At 37.6% G+C, this 23,879-nt stretch overlaps 1 protein-coding gene across 1 annotated transcript in view; it reads left to right on the forward strand.

Moving 5' to 3' along the window:
* Positions 1-1,825: 1,825 nt before the first annotated feature.
* pcsk2 (proprotein convertase subtilisin/kexin type 2) overlaps positions 1,826-23,879 on the forward strand; it is a gene marked incomplete at both ends in the record, with an annotated part of 32,432 nt that continues 10,378 nt past the window's right edge. Inside the window, 9 exons of the mRNA XM_079248901.1 lie at positions 1,826-2,008; positions 3,811-3,915; positions 11,621-11,734; positions 12,185-12,293; positions 13,488-13,525; positions 18,515-18,591; positions 19,519-19,607; positions 20,118-20,293; positions 23,108-23,323. Coding sequence (XP_079105027.1) covers positions 1,826-2,008; positions 3,811-3,915; positions 11,621-11,734; positions 12,185-12,293; positions 13,488-13,525; positions 18,515-18,591; positions 19,519-19,607; positions 20,118-20,293; positions 23,108-23,323 — 1,107 coding nt within the window. The remainder of the gene's footprint in view (positions 2,009-3,810; positions 3,916-11,620; positions 11,735-12,184; positions 12,294-13,487; positions 13,526-18,514; positions 18,592-19,518; positions 19,608-20,117; positions 20,294-23,107; positions 23,324-23,879) is intronic.

Here is a 23,879-nt window from a genome sequence, read left to right on the forward strand (position 1 = left end):
CTTTGATTTATAACATTACTTCACACACTGGGAGACTTTTTAAAGGCACCAAAATCTGCTTTTTTTTTTTACAGTAATGTGTTGCATTTTTCCAAAAAACCCTGTTTGTTCATGGAGGCTTTGAACTTTCATTTCCGGTTTCTTCATGCATATATGGAAAATATAGTTTAAAACAAGAATAAACATGAATATTTATTTATCCCATAGGCTGTGCAATGAGGAATGGTATACTGATTAAGATGACAAATGCACTGCTTTGCCTGAGCTAAATAAATAATCTTGTACAGCTACAGAGTGACTGGAGTGTCTGATGGGAGCTTGGACATAGGGATTAGTGAAGTGCATCCACTTATAGAAAATGAACCCTCATTACTTTTCCAAGGCATTTGAGAAAACGAATCCACATGCTAATGTGCTCCCTTGTTGCTTCACATTTCAGACAATATTAGTGAACATTACACACAACAACATCATGGCAATAGATTTAGAAGCACTTACACAAGGGCTTACAGACACAGCAGAAAAATATTTGTGAGGTCTAAAAGACAGTTAATCCAAAATGTACATTATGCATATATATATATATATATATATATATATATATATATATATATATATATATATATATATATATATATATATGTTTAAATATAAAACATAGAGCAATGAACAGAATATAGACAGAATAAAGTTTGAGCAACTGATAAATCAAAAGGTGAGTAACACAAATAAGTAAATTAAACACGCTCATTTTATCGCTCACAAAATGCATGCTGAGATAATTGGGGAACCTGTCAAGGGGCTATTACATGAAGGGAACTCAATAAGCATCTTTAGCCAGGCCATCAAGCTGTCTCATTAGCTGACCACTGTCAAGCCCTTCTGAGCTGAAAGGGTTTTAGCAGTAACAACTGCCAACTGATGCACTAAGAAGGCTACTAATGCTCCTTTTCTTAGGAACTTTTTCCCTCTTGCTGTGTATTTTCTCACATATGCACATTACTATTACACTACCTCACACTTTGACCTCAGGGAAGGATGAATGGGGCAGTAGAGCTTCATCATTTTAATGAGAATTCCTTGGAAGAGCGGTCCCTTATTGCCGCCATCACATCTGAATAGCCAATTACAGTCCAGGAGGACTGTCCTCTCTTTTCTGTTAGAGAAGGTCATAGCAGATGTATATGTGGTGACAGCACTGCAGCTGGAAAGAAGACGATATTGTGTAATAGTGTCATACAAATCTTATTATAGGGCCATACAAATATGGTGACATGCTTTGGAAAAGGTCACCAAAAGAAATACTACACTTCAATGGACTATCATGTGGACGCATTTCTCTCTTGGATGAGACCATGCTGCTTGTAAAGCTCCTAATAAATTAAATTCTTATCAACTCAGGAATTCTCCAAGGTGCTGAAAAGTGTCCCCGAGCTCATCCGGGAGCGCAAACAGCAGTGCACAGAGCCAATTGGTACAACGTCACACACACGAGGCTACCAGAGCAAAGAAGGTAAATGATTCCCAGCTGAAATGAGGAGGAGGAGGAGGAGGAAGAGGAGGAGAGATAGAAAGCTGAGGATGCAAGCTTGGGTCAGCAAGCATCCAACCGCCCCACTCGAAGCACGCAACAAGAGCAGCTGCATCTTGGTAAAAACACAACTTCCAGTGGTCTCATCAGCTGACGACGAAGAGATGCGTTGATCCTACCCCCTCACACCCTCCTCCTTTTCCTTCTCCTCCCATCTCTAACGAGGAGCATCCCGCACGCAGATTTCACTCCGACGGGCAGTGCAGACAAGAGGACGGACACAAGCCAGGCACGATGCGCGGATCTCCCCGTCATGGGACAGCCGTGGGATTTATAGTGCTGCTGAACGCGCTTCTGTTTGCGACGGAGGCTGCAGAAGGAGTCTTTACAGACCATCTTTTGGTTCAGTTGCGAGGGGACGCGCAGGACGAGGCGCACCAACTTGCAACACAACATGGGTTCCAGAGTGCACGAAAGGTAGGGGATGCTCCGACCAAACTGTCACGCAGCCCTCGCTGTGAAACAGCTTAATAGTCATAGGTAAATCAGTCTTGGTTGAATAATTTATAATTGCAAATCAAAATGCAAACAAGACATTTAAGCCTGGTTTTAGATTATTTAATTGCCTCCCTCAGAATATTCAGACATAACGTTTATTTGGGAACAGAAGCCGACCATTAAGCAGCATAAAGACCTTACTTAGATAATTATTATTATTATTATTATTATTATTATTATTATTATTATTATTATTATTATTTTACCTCAGTTTATCTTAATTTGATGACGTCATTCTCACTCAAAATGCAACCCTGGTTAGTGGGTTGCCCACTGGCCTATGGGTCAAATCAAATTAGGCTCCAACATATTGTAATCAGTGCTCTTTATGGATCTATAAATGTAAAGAAACAGAAAACAGATAGGTTTCCTTTAACAGCATGAAGTTATGGTGTGATCTCATCTAACTATCTTTATACATTTAGTATAGAAACTCTGATGAAGGGTAAAAATATTAAGGTTGCATTTTGTCCAATGATCTGCAATAATCTGCTTAAAAACAAAAAAAAAAAAAGGAAACTTCAAAATAGCATTATTGTAAGACAAACATTTAAAACATATTCTCCCCCTTTTTTGTTCGCTTGCACACACATCCTCATTTATTCACATACATGGCTTCTTCTGCCGATAAACTAACTTGAAACGGTGCATCTTATTAATTAGCTTGACAAATGCAGGGCTTCTCCCACAGCATATCAAAAAGGTTTAACAAGCTGTTTATGGCAGACCAATGGAAATAATTCCCTGACAGTGTGTGTTCCTTGTCACATGTCAAAATAAATGTGTGGGTGAAATTGGCTGGAGCCTTAGTCAGTGAGGCGTAGCAGTGAACAGAGTGGTGTCTGAGCTGCTCTGAATGAAGATTTTCTTCCTGTGTCTTTTCCCTTCATCGGCACAACAAATACTGTTTCAATTCGTAACTCATTATAATTCATCATTATAGCAGTCAAACAGCATCAACCACTTCTATATTCTCGTACACCATTTTCAACATCTACTGCCTCCCAGGTTATGTAATCTGCCGCTATATTTGTCTTAATGGGATGTGCACCATTAAACAACGTCTGTGTTATCTGAATTAGTCTCTTTTCTTGGTTAATTAACCAAACTTGGACCCCAAACTTGGAAAACATGTAGAAATGTCAACACAAAGAAATTAGGCAGTCACTGTTAAACAAAAGTCGAATATATAAAGGAGGCTTAAATAGGCTTCTTTGAAAGAGCAGTTTTTCCCTTAACTTATTTTAATTACACTCAGGGCTTTAATAAAATAAAAACATAGCCTAAAGATAAGAACAATCTCCGTCCTTTCATACGTATAACATTGCCGTATTAGATCTGACAGGCACATCTAAAAGCATTTATTTTGAGGATTGACCTGCACCCTGGCTGTTACCAAAGCATAAGGAGGTATTTAATCTGTGCACAGTGCTTGAGGGAAAGCTCTGGATGATGCATCTTATTTCCCTGCCCGTGTGATTTATCATGGTTGATTCCAGCACTGTTTCCCTATTCCTTAAAATAGGCCCTTTGAAAAAGCCAGGGAATCAGTGTCCTTGTTCCCATCTGGATCCGACTTGCTGTCCTTCTCCTTCATTTGTGGTCTATTGTATTTTGATTTGCTTTTCTCACCCCCCCGGTCCTTCCTCCTATGTTCGTTCTTATGTCTGTTTCTGCTGCTGACGCATTCTTTTTTCTCTCTTTCTTTTTTTAAAATCAAGCTTCCCTTTGGAGATACCCTCTTTCACTTCTATCCTCAGGACACTTCAAAGAGGCGAAGCAAACGCAGCATCCGCAACAAACAGCGGCTCCAAAAAGACAGAAGGGTAAGCCCGGATGTTGAGATGCCTGTATGTGCCTAAAGCAGAATGACTTCCCACTCCGTTTGCATGACGGTGGCTATTTTGAGGCTTGTATCCATGTGTAATTTTGTTCTTGAGCATCAACACCGCTTCATATACCTGCTGCAGCTAACAAGAGCCAAGGCATTTTTGACAGGTTCTGATGTGCAGAAAGCACAGAGGGTACACACAAAGCCAACAAAACATGGTAAAAGGCACTTGATAACTACAGCGCAAGATGAGCTCTAATGAATAAAAGAGAACACAATGTTCCTCATCCAGCTAAACTGAAACTGCTGCTGAACTATTGGAGCTACTGCAAAAGCAAAATCATTTGTCTTTGCATCTAGTCTGGTGCTGTATTGTGTGTATAATTACAGCAGTTACAGCAGCAGCTGTCACTCAGAAATATGTAGTGTAGATGTACTGTTATGCTATCACAAGCTGCATCAAAGTGGAATATCCTCAGTGTTCTCTGACTGTCCTTTTGTATACGCTCAAGGAAAATGAAATGAAGTTTATATCACAGCGACAACTGAAAACACTGAGGAATACCACAAATTCAATATTGAGCTCTAAATGTTTCACAGACTTCCCTTTGTCGGCTGGCCTTCTGTCATAGCTTTGGATTTCATATTAGTTACATGAATGCTTTTTTTTATCATTATGTTCCATTTTTCTTTTTGATAAATGAAAAACAAGAAATTATTTCAACAGTAATTGAAGCTGTTGTGTAAATAATGTAATATTTATGTAAAAAATAAATCTTCCTTTATTATTTTTAAAACTTATTTATCTTTATTTCAACATATTCTTTCAAAAGAAACATGTTGAAAGTCTAAACACATTGACCTTGTGCTTAATTACACAGTTATATAATAATAAAGATTACTTTCTTTATTTATATGGTTGGGGAGGAAAAATCAAATAACAGATTTCTGTTTCTTACTCTTCTATTTGGTCTAATGGAGCCAATGGATAGATAAATAGATTCTCCATGTTTATAATAGTGATATTCTCTTCATATGTTCTCTTCTTCTTGTTTAATTAAACAACACAATTCTCCTTAAGTAATGGAAACCGATCCAAAAACCCCTTGAAAAATACATTGTTAGAAAATAATAACAAGATACATGTAATCAGCCTGATGCCCTTAGACTTATTATTAGAATTACACAATTTTAAAGGATTGAAAATATTTTTTTCTAATGTTATACAGATATCTACTACAACTTCAATCTATCCAACAGTTTATCTGCATGCTGAGTTTTATGCATTTAGACAATGTCAACCTTTAAATTAATTTCGCAATAGATTAAAAGAAAAGAAACGAAAAGCATTTTAAATAATTATCCAGTTACTACTGTTAACCTTTTTGTGGTTTACTAGGAATATTGTCTGTCTGTGTCCACTGTGGCTGTAATGATGGCACAGCATTAGTTTGTTTGCACCGTGAAAGGTTGTGAATAGATCTGCTTGCTTCAATCCACTTTTATCTTCTCTAACTATGTGTTTAGTTCTGTCCGCTGTTGGGGGCGGTAAAAATGGAGGTCCTGCTGCAGACTATTAAATGACCTCTCTAATTGCAGTTGTGAGAGGTGCTAATGAAATTAAATGCTGGGCCCTCCACTGAGCTAATACAGCTAATGGAAATGAGACAGCACAAACATGGACAGGTCTGCATTCCACATGTTGGCTTTTAACGTGATGCTGGACATGCTTAAATGTGACAAAGCATTGCCCATATACAGCCTTTATTTCTGTGCATCTTTTCGCAGTATGAGGACAGCTGATGTTATTTAATGCTGTGTCTGTTCTTAAGTTTCATCCTGCCATTTTCTCATTTTTCATACTGTAAAACTCAATTGTGCACCCCTACATTACTACTTTCTTAGAAGTGTGAGATTTGCAGTTAAATTAATTGATTAACAATACCATGTATGTAAGATAAGAAATGATGCAAAAGCAACATAAACATGTGGAACACGTCAAATAAACGGAGTCACATGTTGAGTCAATTCGACTTTATTTCCTTCATCTTTCTTTTCCTTTGACATAATTTTTTGTTTGTGAAAATGGTCATTTTCTCACATAATACGATGAAATAACAGATGCTGAAACCATTTTTAAAAAGAGGTTTGTCAGCCAGAGACAGACGGAAACGTTAGCCCAGAGCAAGGTGTTTCCAACATGGCATGGAATGAAGATAAAATGAAAAGAAAAATACTTTTGAAAACATACAAAACTATAATAATATTTGATTAAAAGAGTTTAATGTTTTGTTCCAGATGGCAATGACCTCTGGTAATGAGGATCACTGGACTCTGTTTTGCATTGGACTCAATGAAGAATCACACTGAACACACTGTTGTTTCTTCACTGTGTTGTGCAGAGGATGTGAAGAATCTGCAATTATTTTCTGCAGCTTTTGCAGCTTTCTTTTCTGGAAAATTATCTCCAGTGGCTCCTGATGCTGCAAAGCTGTTTGCACTTTCCACAACAGACTTAAATGCAGCTAATTTGCAACGTCTTGCTGCAGACATTGGATGATCTTGGCTTCCTTAAGAATTGTAGTCTATTTTGTGTTTTGTTTTGGGTGGCGTTAGTGCTGCATTCCCATTACCAGTCTAGTTGTCTTGCTGAACTCAAAGCTACTTTTATTCCCCATCACCTCCATCACTTCTCCCAGGATGTAGACACTGTTTTACTCTGGTTCCTCCTGAAATCAACAAGCATAATTTTTGTTCTGTTTGTATTCAAGAAGAGGTGATTATTTCTACAACACTTCCATCCCCTATACAGCAACTACAGAGTAAACAAATATTTCTGTAGATGACAGGACTCAGTTGTATTGGAAGTATAAGGTGTGCAGTGTAAGGAGAAATGGTGAGAGCAGTTCCTTGTTGCTGACCACTGTCTCATACACACAACCCTTCAGTCTGACAAACTGGTCCAGGTTGTTGTGGCGGTATCAATTGGAATTCATGGAGATCCCTGTGTAGCGGCACGCACTCTCTGAAGCAGCTTGGTGATGCCCATCTCATTAAGCCGGAATGGGGGCTGAAAGGTGCTCACTTGCTCATCAAGGTGAGCCAATAACAGTCTCTCAAGGACTTTCATAATGTGTTAGGGCAGCTGGTCTGTAGTCATTTGGTTCTGATGGTTGTGCATGATGTTATCCAAAGCACAGGAACTCTTTTCTGACTCAGGCTGGTATTGAGAAGGTGCTGAAGAATTCAACATAGTTGGTTTGAGCAGGTTTTTTAGAATACTGGGGCTGAGATCATCTTAACCTGCAGCCTTGTTCCAGTTCAGTTTCTCCAGTTGTTTCTTGCCTTGAATGCAGGAGACAGAAAGTCTTCAGGTGGAGGCAGAGGAGGTCTCAGGACGTTGTGAATGGGGATGAGGATGTGTTTAGATCCATGTCTGAGCTGCAGGGTGGCCGTAGTGATGTGACAGGAAAGCTGTGGGGTTCACGGAGGGTGTGTGGTCTGTTGTGTTGGAGGCGGGAGGAGTGTGTGTGTGTGGGGGGGGATGCTGCTGCGGATCTTTGTTCTAAACTAAACCTATCGAAGAACATGTTCAGCAGCTCAGGGGATCTTTTTCCTTCCTGATCACACAGCCCTCAAGTTGCAAATATTTAATCCTGTCAAGTCAAAGACAAGAATTGTCATTTATTTCATTCACATATAAATGATACCATTCATTCATTTATTCATTCATTTATACATTCGTTCATTCAATATTTAGAATAACAGAGGAAATATTGTGATGAATAGTTTCAGATGTCCATGATCAGAAAGATCAAATTTTAGGCTGAAGCAGCAACTTGTCATTTAAACATGCTGTAACAGTGTAACTACACACCTGTGTTGTATGCACTGATACCAGCGTTGAGTACCAGGCTGATACCATGTGCTGCATTTATACTCTGTATTTATGAAAGTTATTTGATACGACAGAAGCTGATATCAATGTGAAAAAACTGGAGGTGTCAAATTCAACACAATGATGTGAAAAAAACTGATCTTTGGAATTAATCTTTTTTTTTTTTTTTTTTTTTTAATGTATCATCACATAAACAACAAAGATGTTACTTGTTCCATATTAAAAAGCTTAATTTGGCAGTACATTAGGGGAGGAAACCTTATTTTGTGACTATACAGTAGGTGCTTTATCAGTTTATCCCCTTGTTTATGAAGCTTGCTTTTTTTATTTTCAATTTCCTTTAGAATTTGTTTAATCATTTAGTGTCCAGAAACAGATAAAAGGATAAAAATCTGAATTTGATATTATTTCAGGAAGAGAAGAGGATTTTGGGCATATAGGTGCCTTGTCACAGCTGTGAACTTAAAACATTCCACAAAAAACATTTAATCCTCTTTTTGTAAAGATTCTGACAGTTTTCAGGTCGAGCATTTAGATAATAGCTGCAGATAACATAACCACTCAGTCATTTGGGATTCTGGTCCAAAACTTTTACTTTTGAACTATAATGGGATTTATTAGTCTTACTTAGTATTGGTACTCAATATCAGCAAAGTACTCAAATGTAAGTACTTTAATGCGGTATTGTGAATCCCTACCTTATGGTGAGCTTTTGTTTTGCCATATCAGAGCTGTATGGCTGCAAAGTGGCTAAATAAAGTCAGAAAAGCTGCTGTTTCTTTTGCTATATTGCATGCAAACACCTGTAGAAGATAGTTAGATAATTCCACAAAAATATAAATAATTTAGCTTAAGTTTATTTGGCAATGTTACAGTCATGTTGTTCTGCTTTTGTAATACAGTAGCACACCATAACCATGTAGTTGCAGAGCTGTCACCATTCACTCAATTGTTCAAATAATATCCCACTTCCCCAAACTAAAACTTACAATAAAAACAATGAATATTTTAACTTCCATTTCACCTCGCTGCTAATTCATCCAGATCAGTTAAGAGGGTAAAAATATGGAGAAGACCAGATTTAAATGTAAACATAAAGCAGAATAGCAAAGACATTCTAGCTGTAAATAAATAAAGAAAGGTTGCAAAGTAAAGTACAAACAAGCATCAATGATTTCCAGCCATTTGCTAATATTCCAGTTTTGTAACTTGAAAACCTCAAATTCACCTCTCATTTTACATCAAAATATCAGAAATTGTAATTAATGTTTTAGGTGGAGTGGTTATTGGAAACATGATGCATAGACTTAATTTAAAGTAAAGTTAACTTGAAAAGATTTGTTAGACTCACTAAGTTCCACAGTGATCTTAAATAAACAAACAAACTGGCACATTTTATAGTATTGTATAGTCTTATTATTTTAAAAGGTATGTTATGCACCCTTTTAACATCTTTAAAAACATGATGAGCAGCATGGTGTTACACCTGCTCTTGCTTCTGTTGCAAACACACACACTCCTGCCAGACAACACATCCACTCTCCTGATAACTGATTGTCCACGCCTGTGTTTAATCACTAACCCAGCTTTTTAAACCCTTGCTCCCCTCTCACACTGTCAGACCTCGTATCAGCCATGCAGGACCTTCATTCCTTTTCCTTCCTGCCTCTGACTCACTTGACTGTTGTCTGGACTTGCCTTTGCCTTCTTCTTGAGATTCTGGTTGTTATTTAAAGTTGTTAATAAAATCCAGGTTAACCCAGATCAGTCCCTGAGAGGTCCTTCGTCACACATGGCAATTCCTGTAGCCCTGTTCCTTCTTGGATTCTAATACTGGAGCTTGTTGACCCACTTCTGGCTCACCCAATTGGCCTGTATCTCTTCTTTGCATCTTTCTTTGTGCTTACTTGACCATGCCCTGTCTTATCTTTTTACAGCATAACTGAGATGGTTACTTCTCCTCACAACCATGCCTTCATCCAATCATCCTTCCAACCATCCAGTTACTGTTTCTCCTACTTATATTTTCACACTTGTGCCTGACAATATATTTATCAAAGTTGGCATGAAATACACATAGGTGGAATATGGAAACCTAAATGAATGGCTATAGTTTAGAAACATCCCTTGATATTTAAAGATATCAAACAAAAAATAAAGGACAGAGAAAAAGGCCAGTCCTTTGATTTAAAGTGAAATGAAGCGTTGTGAGCAGGCCCTTGGCAGGGGCGGACAATGACAATTGTTCATAGGCATTGTCCTTTCTGGATGTAGCGAGTGTATGGTGTGACATTCAGCCTCAAAGGAAATACCACTTTGTCTATGAGGTGATGGAATAAATTTTAGATAGAAGTAAAGATGGGGAAGAGAGAATGCAGGACCAATGTAGAAAAAGTTGAACAACATCTGTTATGTAAAACCCTTGGTTCTCGAAAGGCAATTTGCAACTTTAGAACAAACGACACAATACTTCCTAAAGTAAATGGAATAAAAAGACTTAAAAAGAAGTATGAGAATATGTACTTGTGCTGTAATGGTTACCTCGATGAATTTCATGTTTTACTGGAATGGAATACTGCACAGGTTGTTGAATTTAGGCAAAAGTAGCAGCATCAAATCAATGTATAAACTTAAAATGCTTCTTCAGTCCAAACAACTAACAATGAGTCTTACGTCTTTTTCAATGGGTCTTGCAGCTATTGAATGTGTACTGTTTCTTTCCACATTTTGATGTGTTTGTGCTTTATATCATGTACTTGGTGATAATAAATACAATGAAGTTCAATTCAGTATGTACCATCTAAAATTGATGTGAATTTAAAATTATACATTGACATGTATAACATGCAGCCAAGAAACTGGTTATTACTACCATGTAATAATGAGTAAAACCATCAGATAATCTACTCTGAATGTAAACAAAGCAGCTTTATTTCGAGAGATAACCTGTTCTTTAAAAGCTTAAGTGACATGTTGATTTACAGTGTGTGTGTGGTTTCTGATTACTATGAGTATAGCATAAAAGAGACATCTGGATGAATAGGCAATGGCCATTTTAGAGGCACATCTTAAGTGCTGCTCTGCTTGTTATCTGAGGTTGTAAACACACCGGACAATGCCTGGTTTCTGAGTCACCCTGCAGTGAATTTTCTGAGGGTAAGCATAACAGGAACAATTAGTCACTGACACGTTTTCAAAATGTGGCTTTGAAACAGTTCATCTCATATTCAGGACATTTCATCCACAAAAAAAGGTAAAATTAGCTGAATCGTTGTCTGTGAGAACATTAACAGTATAGCTTTATGTAATCTGTTGTTGATAGTTCTTTGTAAGCAACCTCTAACCTTTTTTTTTTTTTCTTTTTAGAGCTACACACTAACATACTGAGAGAAAAGCACCTGATACTTTGGATTGTCCACAAACCTAGTTACAAGCAGAATCTTAACAGAATGTTAATACATTTGTGCTTTAAAGAAATTAGTTGTTCTTCCTTTACCTCTCTTTTTTTTAAATGTTCAAAAGTTCCCATTTAATGAAACATTCAAAGCTATAAGAGAAATTGGATGCAAATTCAAATTAGAGCAACAAACACACACACACACACACACACACACACACACACACACATCTCAGCCATCTGAATAAAATCTTTTTTTTTTTTTACTCAAATATTACTGCACAGAGACTATGTTCACATTGACTGTATTGTGCTCCTTATCTGACTCTTTCATGAAATGTTTGCTGCAATCAAGGTTGGCTTTAAACTGACATCGACCTGTCATGCGTCTGCTTTCTTTGCAAGGTGAAGAATGTCTTTGAGCAAGAAGGTTTTAGTCGGCAGAAGCGTGGCTACAGAAATATCAACGATATAGAAGTCAACATGAGTGATCCTCTGTTTACTAAGCAGTGGTATCTGGTGAGTAATTGGCCAACTAGCTGCATGCATGCTTCCTGACCTTTTGCACCAATGCACATTTCTTCCACCTTAATTAGCTAGGCATTCTCCATATTGCTTTCTGAATCAACCCTCTTAGTCATTCTTAAATTAGCCTGGCCAATACCAAGACATCTAATCTTTGTGTTCATACTGAATAGTTGCCTCCCCTCTTGTTTATCCTAAATGGCAAGCGTGACTTTTATGCAGCAACAAGCTTGCCTTCATCCATCTGGCAAGTCAGATGAATGCAACCTATTGCTGACATTTACTTCTCTTTCCTTTAACCTTCACTCTCTCATTCCCAAGCAGTTCTTACACGACTTCCCCTTCTTGCTCACGCACATATCCTCCATGTTGACTAATATCCTAATGGAGACTCACCTGGGTGCCATGAGTCATGGATGTTCTCCATATTGTTTATGTGATTAGATAAACACAGGCCAGGCAGATGGGACCCCTGGGCTGGATCTTAATGTGGCCGAAGCTTGGCAACTTGGCTACACAGGCAAAGGAGTTACTATTGCAATCATGGATGATGGTGAGTAATAAGTCCTTGTTTTGTCAAAGCTCACAGAGTGCTTGATTTTCCTGGGATATATTTCCTCAATGACTCCATTTGATAATATTTTCTTTTTAAGTAGTTTCATTAACAAAACAATGTAAATGAATAAGAAGCTATTTTCTGGAATCTATCATTCGATTGGATTTGGCATTTCCAAAAAAAAAAAGTTTTATTTTATGATTGAACAAGTTATTGTGTATTTTAGCTTTTAATATTAAACATTTGATTGCTGCAATTATTCAGTCAGTTCATCTGTCTTCTAATTCGCTGTTAGCAGTGAAAATGTTGCCAAATCAGTGGGTTAAAGAAAAGAAGGAACTACAATTGATGGATGTGACCAATCAGAATGATTTTTTCCTGGACTGTTTCCTTGTAGGATTTTAGAAGTTTCCCTGCTTTAACTCACCTGACTCACAGTAATGGGTCACTAAGAGGTTTTGTACAGAACCTGAGGACAAGCTTTTGAGGAGATTTAAAGGATTTAGTTAGAAATTGAAGAATTCCAGATCAACTAAATTAATGATAAAGTATGAATAATATGTATTAGTTTCTCCCTGCACTGGATGTTTGCTTTATATGAAGCCAACATTAGGCGGTGTAACAGGATTATAACATAAACTTTGCTGTGAGCTCCCGTGGCACTTTATGCATTTCTCTGTTTATCTGCTTATTTTCATGAATGATCATCAGGTTATTTGATAGATTTCAGCCTTTGCTTAAGACTTTCATCATCTGGCTTCTATTCTAAAAGCAGTTTCAAGTATATATTCAATGTGAGCAGAAAAGGCTCTTTGCACACTAAAGAATTCAGGAGAAGTACACTGTGTACTGCGAGATTGTTGCTTAAAATAGAAAACATAAAATATAGCTATTAATTCCTGGGTACAATTTCCACCATGATTGTCTTCTAATGAAATAAATAATTTGTGGACATAAACACTTTGATAATAAAAATGAAAACCAGAATAAATGTTGTGGAACAGCTAAACAGTTAAGCTGAAAATCTCTGCTGGATAAAATGCAAATGATTAAAATTGTATTTCCTGAACTATTTTGGTTGTTTTTAGGGGTGTTTTCAAGATAAAAAAAAAAAATCATTAACTGCAACCTGTTAGGTGCTTCTTCTCAGGTTTAATTACATCACCGATTAATGTCACACTCTCATTTCAGGTATTGACTATCTACATCCAGACTTGGCGTCAAATTATGTGAGTAACTGAGTGTTACTGAATGTCCTAATTTCTTTCATTCCTTTGAAGTGCTGTTAATAAGCGAAGCAGGGGTTCAGGTGGTAGATTTCAGGGGCTTCATGTGACTTCTCATTGGCAGTGACAGGTGCTCTCCAAGTTGCCTTCATGGCTGCCGAGTCTCCTTGTATCCCTGGAGGACGCGGAGACAGGCAGACGGCCAGCCAAGCTGTTTAATGTTAATGCACAGTACGCCGTGGCAGGCACAATGGCAGGCCGATCTGTCACAAGCATAGATAATGCCAGCGTAGTTGGCGCTGCATAATGTGATGTTTTATCTCTAGAATACTGATAAAACTTTAAAGGACAAGAGGCACTGTTAAACAAAACACAGCGATGAAGAAGTCTCAGTTTCATTGCACTGAAGTGTCTGCAGTTTTGGATGATTCCATCGTGTTGTTTTCTTCTGCATTGTTGGTTTTCAACCATCCTCCTATATCAGTTACATGCTGTGTAGTTCTAGTAATTTTTTAAATCTACAGATGATTCAGAAACCTTTTGTGTTCTATATAGCTTCTTCTGCTTCAGCTTATGTGTGCTGTTTGTGTTACTTTTAAATGAAATGAGTGTGTTTTGCTCTGTGTGCACACGTCTTTGCACTTGCCACCATGTTTGCCTGCCTTTGCATGTGCCTGCCTGTGAACAGAGATGAGCCATGGCCCAAAAATAACACTGAGACTCAGCTGCTGTGATGCAGGAGCATGCTTCACTGAATTGATGGATCATGCTGTGCATAGATCTTAAGTGTGCGTTTGTGTGAGTTAAAGTGTTTGCAGAAAAGAGTAATATTGTGTGTGTAAAATCCCCCACCCACCTTTTTTTTTTTTTTTTTTCACTGTTGTCATGGTGTTTTGCAGACCTCCAACTATCAGCTGAATAAGAAATTACATAAAATATCATCTTGGGTTCATCACATCTCAGTTTTGTTTGAATATAGCGCGGTGTGAGTCTCTCTCTGTGTGTGTCTGCTTTGAACAACCAAATGTTAGTTCATGCCAGGGAGTCTGGTTGTGTTTGCTTTTCAACATTTCCCATCGGTCTGATAATTATCCAGCAGCAGCTCAGAAGGTACATTTTGATATGGCGAATTAAATGTGAAACTGTATTTGTTTGAGACAAGAAATCTCCAATGCAGCAGCTCAATTTCATGGGACATTTATCTGCAAATGGCAGTAGTCATATTGCATGAATAAATACATCTTTACCAAAAGTAGAAATACAAAAATATGATGGCTAAAATTTATCTTTACTTTCAGCTGTTCATGGATGAGTTATATAGTTGATCATTTGAATCTATCTATTCTATTCATTTGATCTATCTATTCTTTCTTTCATTCATTCATTGTCCTAACTGCTTAATCTGATGAAGGGTCACTGGGAAGCTGGAACACATCCCATATATATATATACATATATATATATATATATATATATATATATATATATATATATATATATATATATATATATATATACATATATATATATATATATATATATATATATATATATATATATATATATATATATATATATATATATATATATACATATATATATATATATATATATATATATTGAGCAGCACACTCAGACAATGGTCTTACTACAGCAAGTTGGAGCCTCTGTGGAGGGTGAACAGTTAAGTGCTGCTGGGAAAAAGGTGAGGTGGCAGAAGCTCAGCAAAATCAATTACTCTGTACCTGGTCGCACACATGACAGGATGAAAGGGTAAAGTCTGATTGATGGCAAAAGAAATGAGCTTGAGAAGTCCCGTAAGTGATCCATGGACAAACCCATGTGATATTTATTACCAAGGCTCAGCACTTTTCACTCCATTCAATAAAAGGAAAATAAAAAAACAAAAAAAAAAACAAAAAAAAAAAACAAAACAAAACAAAAAACGAGTGTTTCTGCCCCTTACATCGTTGCAACACCTGTTGGGGTTCTCTTTTCGGAAATCTTCGGCTCTGAATAAAAAACAAAACATTTTAAAGGCAACTTTGGATAATATTTAAAAGTGTTGATGGCTTTTGCAGTAGCATGTGTTACATTTTAGTTTCTTTCTGTTTGTGACACATTTATGTCTTATGGAAAGAAAAATATTGAGAAGGAGGAAGAAATAAATAATAATTTTCATAGTATTATTTATTGCCCATTCTTTGTGTAACCCCTGGCACTGTTAGCATGTCTACTTTCCTATAGTTACCTGCTCTACACTTCCATAATTACAGTGTTTCTCCATTGGGTCAATGAGCTTGTTTCATTTGCCTCCTCCTTTTAGTGACTGAGTCATCTCCTCTAAATGTCAGCAGGCAGAGCTGCCAGGCAGCAGCAAAGAAACAGTGTCTCCAACACTGATCCGATGTGTTTGGGCCGATGGTTTATGAACAAGGCTTTGGCTTCTCTTTGCACATGACCATACAAGTCACCTGTTACTGGTACAAATCAAAACAGATAACAGTTCCAGTGACCTGAGTGACATGTGTTGCAAAGAATACAGTAGAATGCAACAATCTAAATGGGGTTTAAAAACGTCTGATGGCTTAGAGCAACATGCATCACTCCTTGCTGTGTTTTCTGTAGAATTGTTTTGTGTTTCCTGCAGATGTGGCCATTCTGGTTGCAATGTTGGCTCCATTAATTAGTCTCTGGCAGATATGTCTCCTGCGTTTCCTTTCTCTTCCTTTTCCACTGTTGTTCCTTTTGATGCTATTACTTTTGGTCACGTGGAATTAAATAATGGGCCATTATTTTCTCAGCTTGAAATCCCTGCTGTGACCACACATTACTGCCGCGGAGTAAAGATTCGTAATTAAGTATTGCATCAAGGTACTCAAGTCAGTGTTAATGTGAATGTTCGAAGCTGCCTGTATTGGGAACAGCTAGGTAAAACAAATACAGGGTTGCTCCGCAACAAATCCATCTTCCAAGAAAGCAATAATGTTCAGAGCAAATGACACATTTTTGCAGCAGGTGATCACGATTCTTATCCCAGAAAGATGGATGAGAGAGAACACGGGAAGAAAACAGAAGAGAAGCAAAGAAACAACCTAACACAGAGAAAAGGACATAAAATAATAACAGACAGAATTGCAGTTATGAGATACGAAATCAGAAGATGAAGTCCAATAATTTAGCAGTTTGACAAACATAAGCACTACCTGCTTGACTTAGTACCTATAACAAATTGAATTTCTTGGTCTGACATCTTCCAACTTTTAGAATGGATGATTTGATTTTGTATGCACCATCAACATGTAATAAAGAAGGATCACAAAGAAATTTAGAGTGAATGCAAAGAAATGTGAAAGTCAATATGACAAACCAGGTTCAACAGACTAAACTAACTGAAAACAAAATTAAAATAATTAAATAAAGATACAAATATGTCCCTAGAAACACAAATTGTCCTAAATAGTAGCCTATATTCAGACCAAACACAAGTCAAAATTACCCTTGCTTTACTTGTTCAAATTCTGCTGTAGGAAAGTTTTTGCAGCATCTTACAAAACTGGGTTGGTGGTTGCCCCCATAGATTTCATGGGTCTATTCAACTTCAATTCAATTCAACTTTATTTATATAGCGTCAAATCACGGCAATGCCATCTCAAGATGCTTTACAGACAGAGGGGAAAACATAATGAAGGCCAATTCATAATAGCCTATATAAGGAAACCAACAGAGTTGAGTCCAACTCAATCTCCCATCCTGAGCAAGCACACTGGCGACAGTGGGAAGGAAAAAACTCCCTTTTAACAGGAAGGAAACCTCCGGCAGAACCCGGCTCAGGACAGGCAGCCATCTGCCTCTGCTGGGTCTATCTATGGGTGTGTCTGTTCGTGATACCATTGGTTCTCTTAGACACGATGGTATTCCCCATCAACAATCAGCTGTCTTTTAACTGTTCCATATTATAGTCATCAGACATGAAAATATGTCAAAAGTTGATCAGAAGCCTGGTTGGCTGTCATTCGAAATCTCATGCAAATTATTCACTTAAGTTGAAAGATTACCTCAGGAGAGACATTTATGTCTGTTCCCTCTACATGGCAAAATATTGAGCCCCTTTATATGTAACTCTGCTGACCTCACTGTTCAATACACATTTGGTTGTCTTGTCCAGCATTTAAGCAAGCAGAATGATTATCTGGATGCTGTATTCTGCTGAGAAAATGTACTTTGCCTGGAAGAGTTTTATGTGTTCCAACACAACCAAAGACATTACAGTTTGATGCACACGTCAGTACAGTTTGTGGCAGTCTTGGACAGAATCATATTAAGATCATGCAAGAATTGTTTTTTGGAATTTGTCTGGTTCGATAGAACTGGATTCAGTTGGAGTTTGCTTTCTTTGAAAGTACAACTTTTCCCTTCACAAATAATAAAAATGATGGCACTACTTACACATTCATTCATTCATTATCTATACTGCACTATCTATTATTTGTCCAACTAAGGGTTGCGGGAAATCTGAAGTCTATCCTAGCAGTCATCAGGTGAGAGGCAGGTTACACCCTGGATAGGTCACTGAATGTACATAAATGCTGAAAATGTTTCAGTGTGCACGTCATCAAAGTTCAGTAACCCTGCAAAGTAAGCCTCAATAAACTTAAAACAAAGCCTTTACAGACCTGCAGATCAAGTCTGCAATTTTGTTTACTTTCTTAGCACCAGGTTAGCTGGTTCTTCCAGAATCCTTTGTTATTTTAAACCAGCAGAGAGAAAACTTTTACCAAAGATGACCAGGGTTTCTGTTAAATTGCATCCTCCACAAGATGGGTCATGAATGTTTCAAATTCAGGATTACCCCAAAATGCTGTATCCACATGACAAAATAGACTTTGATATGATCAGCACTTCTCAGTGAAATACTTCTTACTGCCCTCTCCCTTGTTTTTCTGCCTTGATGTTGTTATTTTTGTAAATGCATCCATTTGGTTCTTTCAGAATGCCGATGCCAGCTATGACTTCAGCAGCAATGACCCCTTCCCATTTCCACGATACACAGATGACTGGTTCAACAGGTAATGCTGCCCAGACAATTCTCTCTTTTACATACACATACTCGGTATGTTATTCTGTGGATGTGAGTGTGTGTGTGTGTGTGCTTTCCCTGGAGCCTAGTAGCTCTCCCCTATTGATTTTCTCTCCACGTAGTTCCATTAAGATATAATGGTGCCATATAAACAAAGCTGTTGTCCAGCACAAGACAACAGAAAACACAAAGCCTATTTTTAACTGCTCACTTGGGGCTGATAAGGTAGATAGGAGAGGACCATCACAAGTCTAGTCTCCTTTCAGGGAAAAGTGTACGCAATGGTGACCTTCTGTCTGATAACACCTTATCCTCCTCCCATCTCCCAATCACAGTGTGATCCACTGGCTCAACAAAACATCCAGAGCCCAAAAGCACAGGCAGAATTTTCTCTCTCCAGCCTCCATCTGCCCAGATGTGTGGGCCTGTGTATAAGACTGAAGAGAGAGTGCTTTGGTATAGAAGCAGTTGCTGACTGTCGGGCAATTCTTGCTGGCTAATCAGTCGGTTGTTATAAATAGCTGCTTGACAGTAGCAAAGCATGCCGGGAAAGACGGGTTGACTCTCTGCAGCGTCCCTGTAGGAAGTAAAGGGATGGTGAGATAGACCCACATTTAATTGGAGACGCAAAACACTATAAGTGAAACATGCTGCCTTTTCATTTAGAAAATGCTGCTAAGCAAAAGAATTAGATGATTTTTTATTGTCATAATCGATTTATGACTACATTACAATGCTACACTTAACAACTCTGTTATCAGCATCATCACTCAAGTCAGATACAATCTCAACAATAACTAGTGGGAGTAATGTTTTGGATTTGGGAATCTTTAACCCACAACATATCACTTGCAAATTTATGTTGATTTTTGCAAATCTTGTCTTTTTTTTCTCCCCCCTTTTCTTCTGCCATCAGCCACGGCACACGGTGTGCTGGGGAGGTCTCTGCAGCAGCCAACAACAACATCTGTGGTGTGGGAGTTGCCTACAACTCTAAGGTGGCAGGTGTGTGTCAGGGTAAACCTGCAGTTTGGCGAAGAGTGGGAGAACAATGAGAAGACAACAATAATAAATAAAAAAACAGCCCTGATAATGATATGAATGGAAGGCTCAAAGGTCTGATAATAGTGATTTACCAAGGGAAGCACTGAGCATAACTAATATAAAATACAGGTTGTCATGGAAAATGTTGCTGCATTGTTGAAGCGCGTTTAAGTGCTTCATCTCTACTAACAGAATTATTGCACACTGAGGAGGTTAAGTGGATTTTACTGCAGGACAATACCATTAATCAAGACAGCGTCGTGTTTCTGTTCCGAGGAGATATTTTGATAAATGCATGGTGGAAGGAACTCAGTATAAAGGAAAGTGAGAAGTAACAGCTTGATATGTGTGCTAAAGACGCTTTTCTGCCATTGTTAAGATTTTATTTGCATGCATGGATTATACTGTGCATGTACATTCCAGCAGATAAGACAAAGTAAACCAATTAAAACAGGATTGTTGCTCTTGCAGGTATCAGGATGCTAGACCAGCCCTTTATGACTGACATCATTGAAGCATCATCCATCAGCCACATGCCTCAGATTATTGACATCTATAGTGCCAGCTGGGGGCCAACCGATGATGGTAAAACAGTGGATGGGCCCCGAGAGCTTACATTACAGGCAATGGCTGACGGTGTTAATAAGGTAAAGTGGCATCGCACTTACTGCATTTAAAGTTTTATAATCATTTGCAAATGTGATGAAATTTTAGATGTGAATTTAAACAAAGTTTTGCAAAGAGAGATAATATGATCTGCTTCCATCTGGGTAGAGCTTTTATTTATTTATTTGTTTTGTTTGTTTGTTTCTTTTTTAATTATTAGCATTATTATTACATTTTTCGGAATGCACCAATGAGCCTGAACAAGATAACCACTGACAGATGAAGTAAACATGCGTTCTTGCTGCAGTTCTGTGTTGATCTGGGAAAACTTTGGCCACTTTTAAATATCAAATAAATTCTGTCATTGCAGTATTGAGAAGCAGCTTTCTTCTGCAGGATAATGTGTCCTAGCAAACAGCAGAAATGCTCAGGATGCATTTTGTGGAACTACACAGAGAGCTCATGGCAGTGACCTAGCCAACAATCCATTCAAGGATCCACTAGAAACCCAAGCCAAGGAGGCCACAATCCACAACACATCACCTGCAAAGACTTTTACTGACCCTGCTTGACACACCACTGGACATCCTCAGATTTCTCTTGTCAAACTATTACTTTATAACCAATATGATTATTTTAGGAAAAAAAATCACTCAAACATATACTTTAACAATACAAGTCATAACCTACAACATACACAATACTCAAAAATATTAATATGAACTCATGTCACTGTGAGTGTAATTTTGCTGAAGTTAGCAAATGTCAAAATAAAGCCTAACTGGTCTTATATTATTGCTGGAGACGCTGCATTGTTTCTTTGTTTGACTGATGCAGTTAAACCAAGTGCTTTTTGGGGATTGCCATAAATTATTATTCTTATGACAGAAAGGAAAAAAATGTCTACTGCTCGAAGTTTCCCTCAGGCAGTAGGTGCCCTTGTGGCTGATTACACAATCTGTTTCAAGTCCTGTGTGAAGACATTTCAGCAAGGTGAAACACTGAGATCCAGGACTACCGACACCCTTACACACATACATACAATGTGGAGTTACCATGATAACAGTTCCACTGCCAATTACTCACTTGATTAATCATCATGTACCATGCACAAGAAGGTGCAGTCTGGTTCTGATGCAACCACATCCTGAGCGGAGAAGGTGAATAGCAGCAAAGCTCGCTGTAATATCCCATCACATAAACATTGCTAATCAGGTAGTTACTCTGCAATCTGACAGATTCCAATTATCTCTTTCATAACCCTCGGTTCCAGCTGAACATAATGTGCATTATGCACAAGAAGAAACCTAAAATTGAGAAACAAATTATTTCGTACAAACACCTAAATAAGACTTAAATGGAAACAATTAACACTGTGTTCTGTGCAAAATCAAAGCACTTTGTCAGAGGTGTGCAAGAGGCAGAATGCAGAAGGCCCAAGTCACAGATGTGAGCTTGTTGATGCATAAATCTCTTTTTGCAATTCAAACCGAGAGACATTAATAAGCAGGAAAAGGAAAGGACATGCCACTCTACCTCCCCTTGATCCTCTGTTGTGAGGGGAAACCATCAGGCTTTTGTAGACACAGGTGCAGCAGTTGGTGAGGAGGATGCTCTCTGTGTGTATCCACAGTCAGTTGATTTCTGTTTCAAGACATTTGATCAATAACAAGCATGAAATTTTAATTAGTTAGTTTCCTGGAGGGCATGATATGTTTTTACAAATTGAAGTAGAAAATATTATAAAAGACACATAAAATTGTATCACTGTCCGTCTCGAGTACTAATAGTGCCTATTTACCTGTTTGAAAACAGCCAAAATATGCTAGTTTATCTCAGTGGGTGGTAAAATATGTACAATGAATTTCAATTAATACATTTTAGTAGGGTGTACATGTGACTCTTTTTTGCCACCACTTCTCTGCACTCTTGGTGAACAGCAAATGTGTGATACATGCATTTGTTCACTCTGGTTGAATGAGTACAGAGTGTTGTTATGGATTGTGATAATGCAACAATCCGGTGGCCGTTATTTTCTGTGGGGTACAGGACTTTGCGTCATAAAAAAAAAAAAAAAAAGATTATATAACTACAGCTTTGTAGGGAAAATGGTATGATAAATTTAGCAACAAAAGAGATAATGTGTGGTGTTGTTTGTGTGTGAGAAAGAGCGCACAATCAGCTGTGTGTTGTTAAACTCTGATGTTTTTTTTTTTTTTTTTTAACTTGAGTGTGTGGTGGTCTCATACATATTCATAATTTGCGTTTATTATGTAATGCACTCTGAGTTGCTTTTGTATGAAAAGCACTTTATAAATAAAGTTTGATAATGCTGTTTGGATTTGGAACCTTTATGTCCACCATTGTAGGCTTTGGACCAATGTAGCTTTTGCATGAGCATGGCTAATACTATAAGCTTGCTTCAAATGTGGCACTCTTCCAATAATCCTTTTGATTTTCTTTTGCTAACTTGTGAATATAATTTGAAATTGTCCAAACATTAGTATTATCATGCTGTGTGTAAAGAGGCAGTTTGTTCCTCATAACAGAGGTAATGTGTCTCAAGTAAATCATTCCAGGGACATTTAGGAAACCACCACGTGGTTTCAAGAGATGTCAAGAGAGAGATTGGGTTTGAGGGTATGAGCAATTTATACAGGCACACTGGAGCCATGTTTTCAAAACTTCAGGGACAAAATAAAATAGAAAATGATTGTGCATTACACCTTCTGTATAATTACATTCAGTATAAAGTTTATTGTTCCCAGTTATCTTATGCATATGCAAATGAGTGGAATAAGCAGAACTGTGACATATTTTCAGTTCACTGGGATTATGTGATAATGTCTCTTTAGGGGCGCGGAGGAAAAGGCAGCATCTATGTCTGGGCATCTGGAGATGGTGGTAGCTATGACGACTGCAACTGCGATGGTTATGCCTCAAGCATGTGGACAATTTCCATCAACTCTGCCATCAACGATGGGCGCACTGCCCTATATGATGAGAGCTGCTCCTCCACTCTGGCGTCTACGTTCAGCAATGGACGCAAACGTAACCCAGAAGCTGGCGTTGTGAGTGTGTTGAATGAAAATTATGTGTATAATAACATTTCCTCTATCTTTGGTCAAGCATTCCAAACTACTAGATTTTTTTCAAGATATTTTCTCTCATTCATCGATGAACTGTTTCCTGTTTATCCAGCACACGGATATCCTAGATCTAGTACATGATCAAATAAGACCAGAAAACTGCTTGATGGTTAAGAAAATAGAATTTTTGCTGGAGAAATAGCTATATATATATATATATATATATATATATATATATATATATATATATATATATATATATATATATATATATATATATATAAGCTGGACAATTATATGCTCAGCTCTGAATGTGATGTAGGAATCTCTTTTTAATAGGAACTATGTAGGGAGTTGCTTATTTTCAAATGTAGAATCCAACTAACAAAGTGCCATGTGCAAGTTCTTTACACTTCAAGTCTTACAGTGATTATGTAAGTGTTTGAATTCTCACTGAACATAAAAATTGTTCTGAGGTGAAGAAAAGAGAAATTTAAGTAATTTTAGCCTTGTTTGAAATAGGTGCTCTTATAATGTT

This window comes from Telmatherina bonti, assembly GCF_933228915.1.
Source record: "Telmatherina bonti genome assembly, chromosome: 11".
In the NCBI taxonomy this organism is placed as follows: domain Eukaryota; kingdom Metazoa; phylum Chordata; class Actinopteri; order Atheriniformes; family Telmatherinidae; genus Telmatherina; species Telmatherina bonti.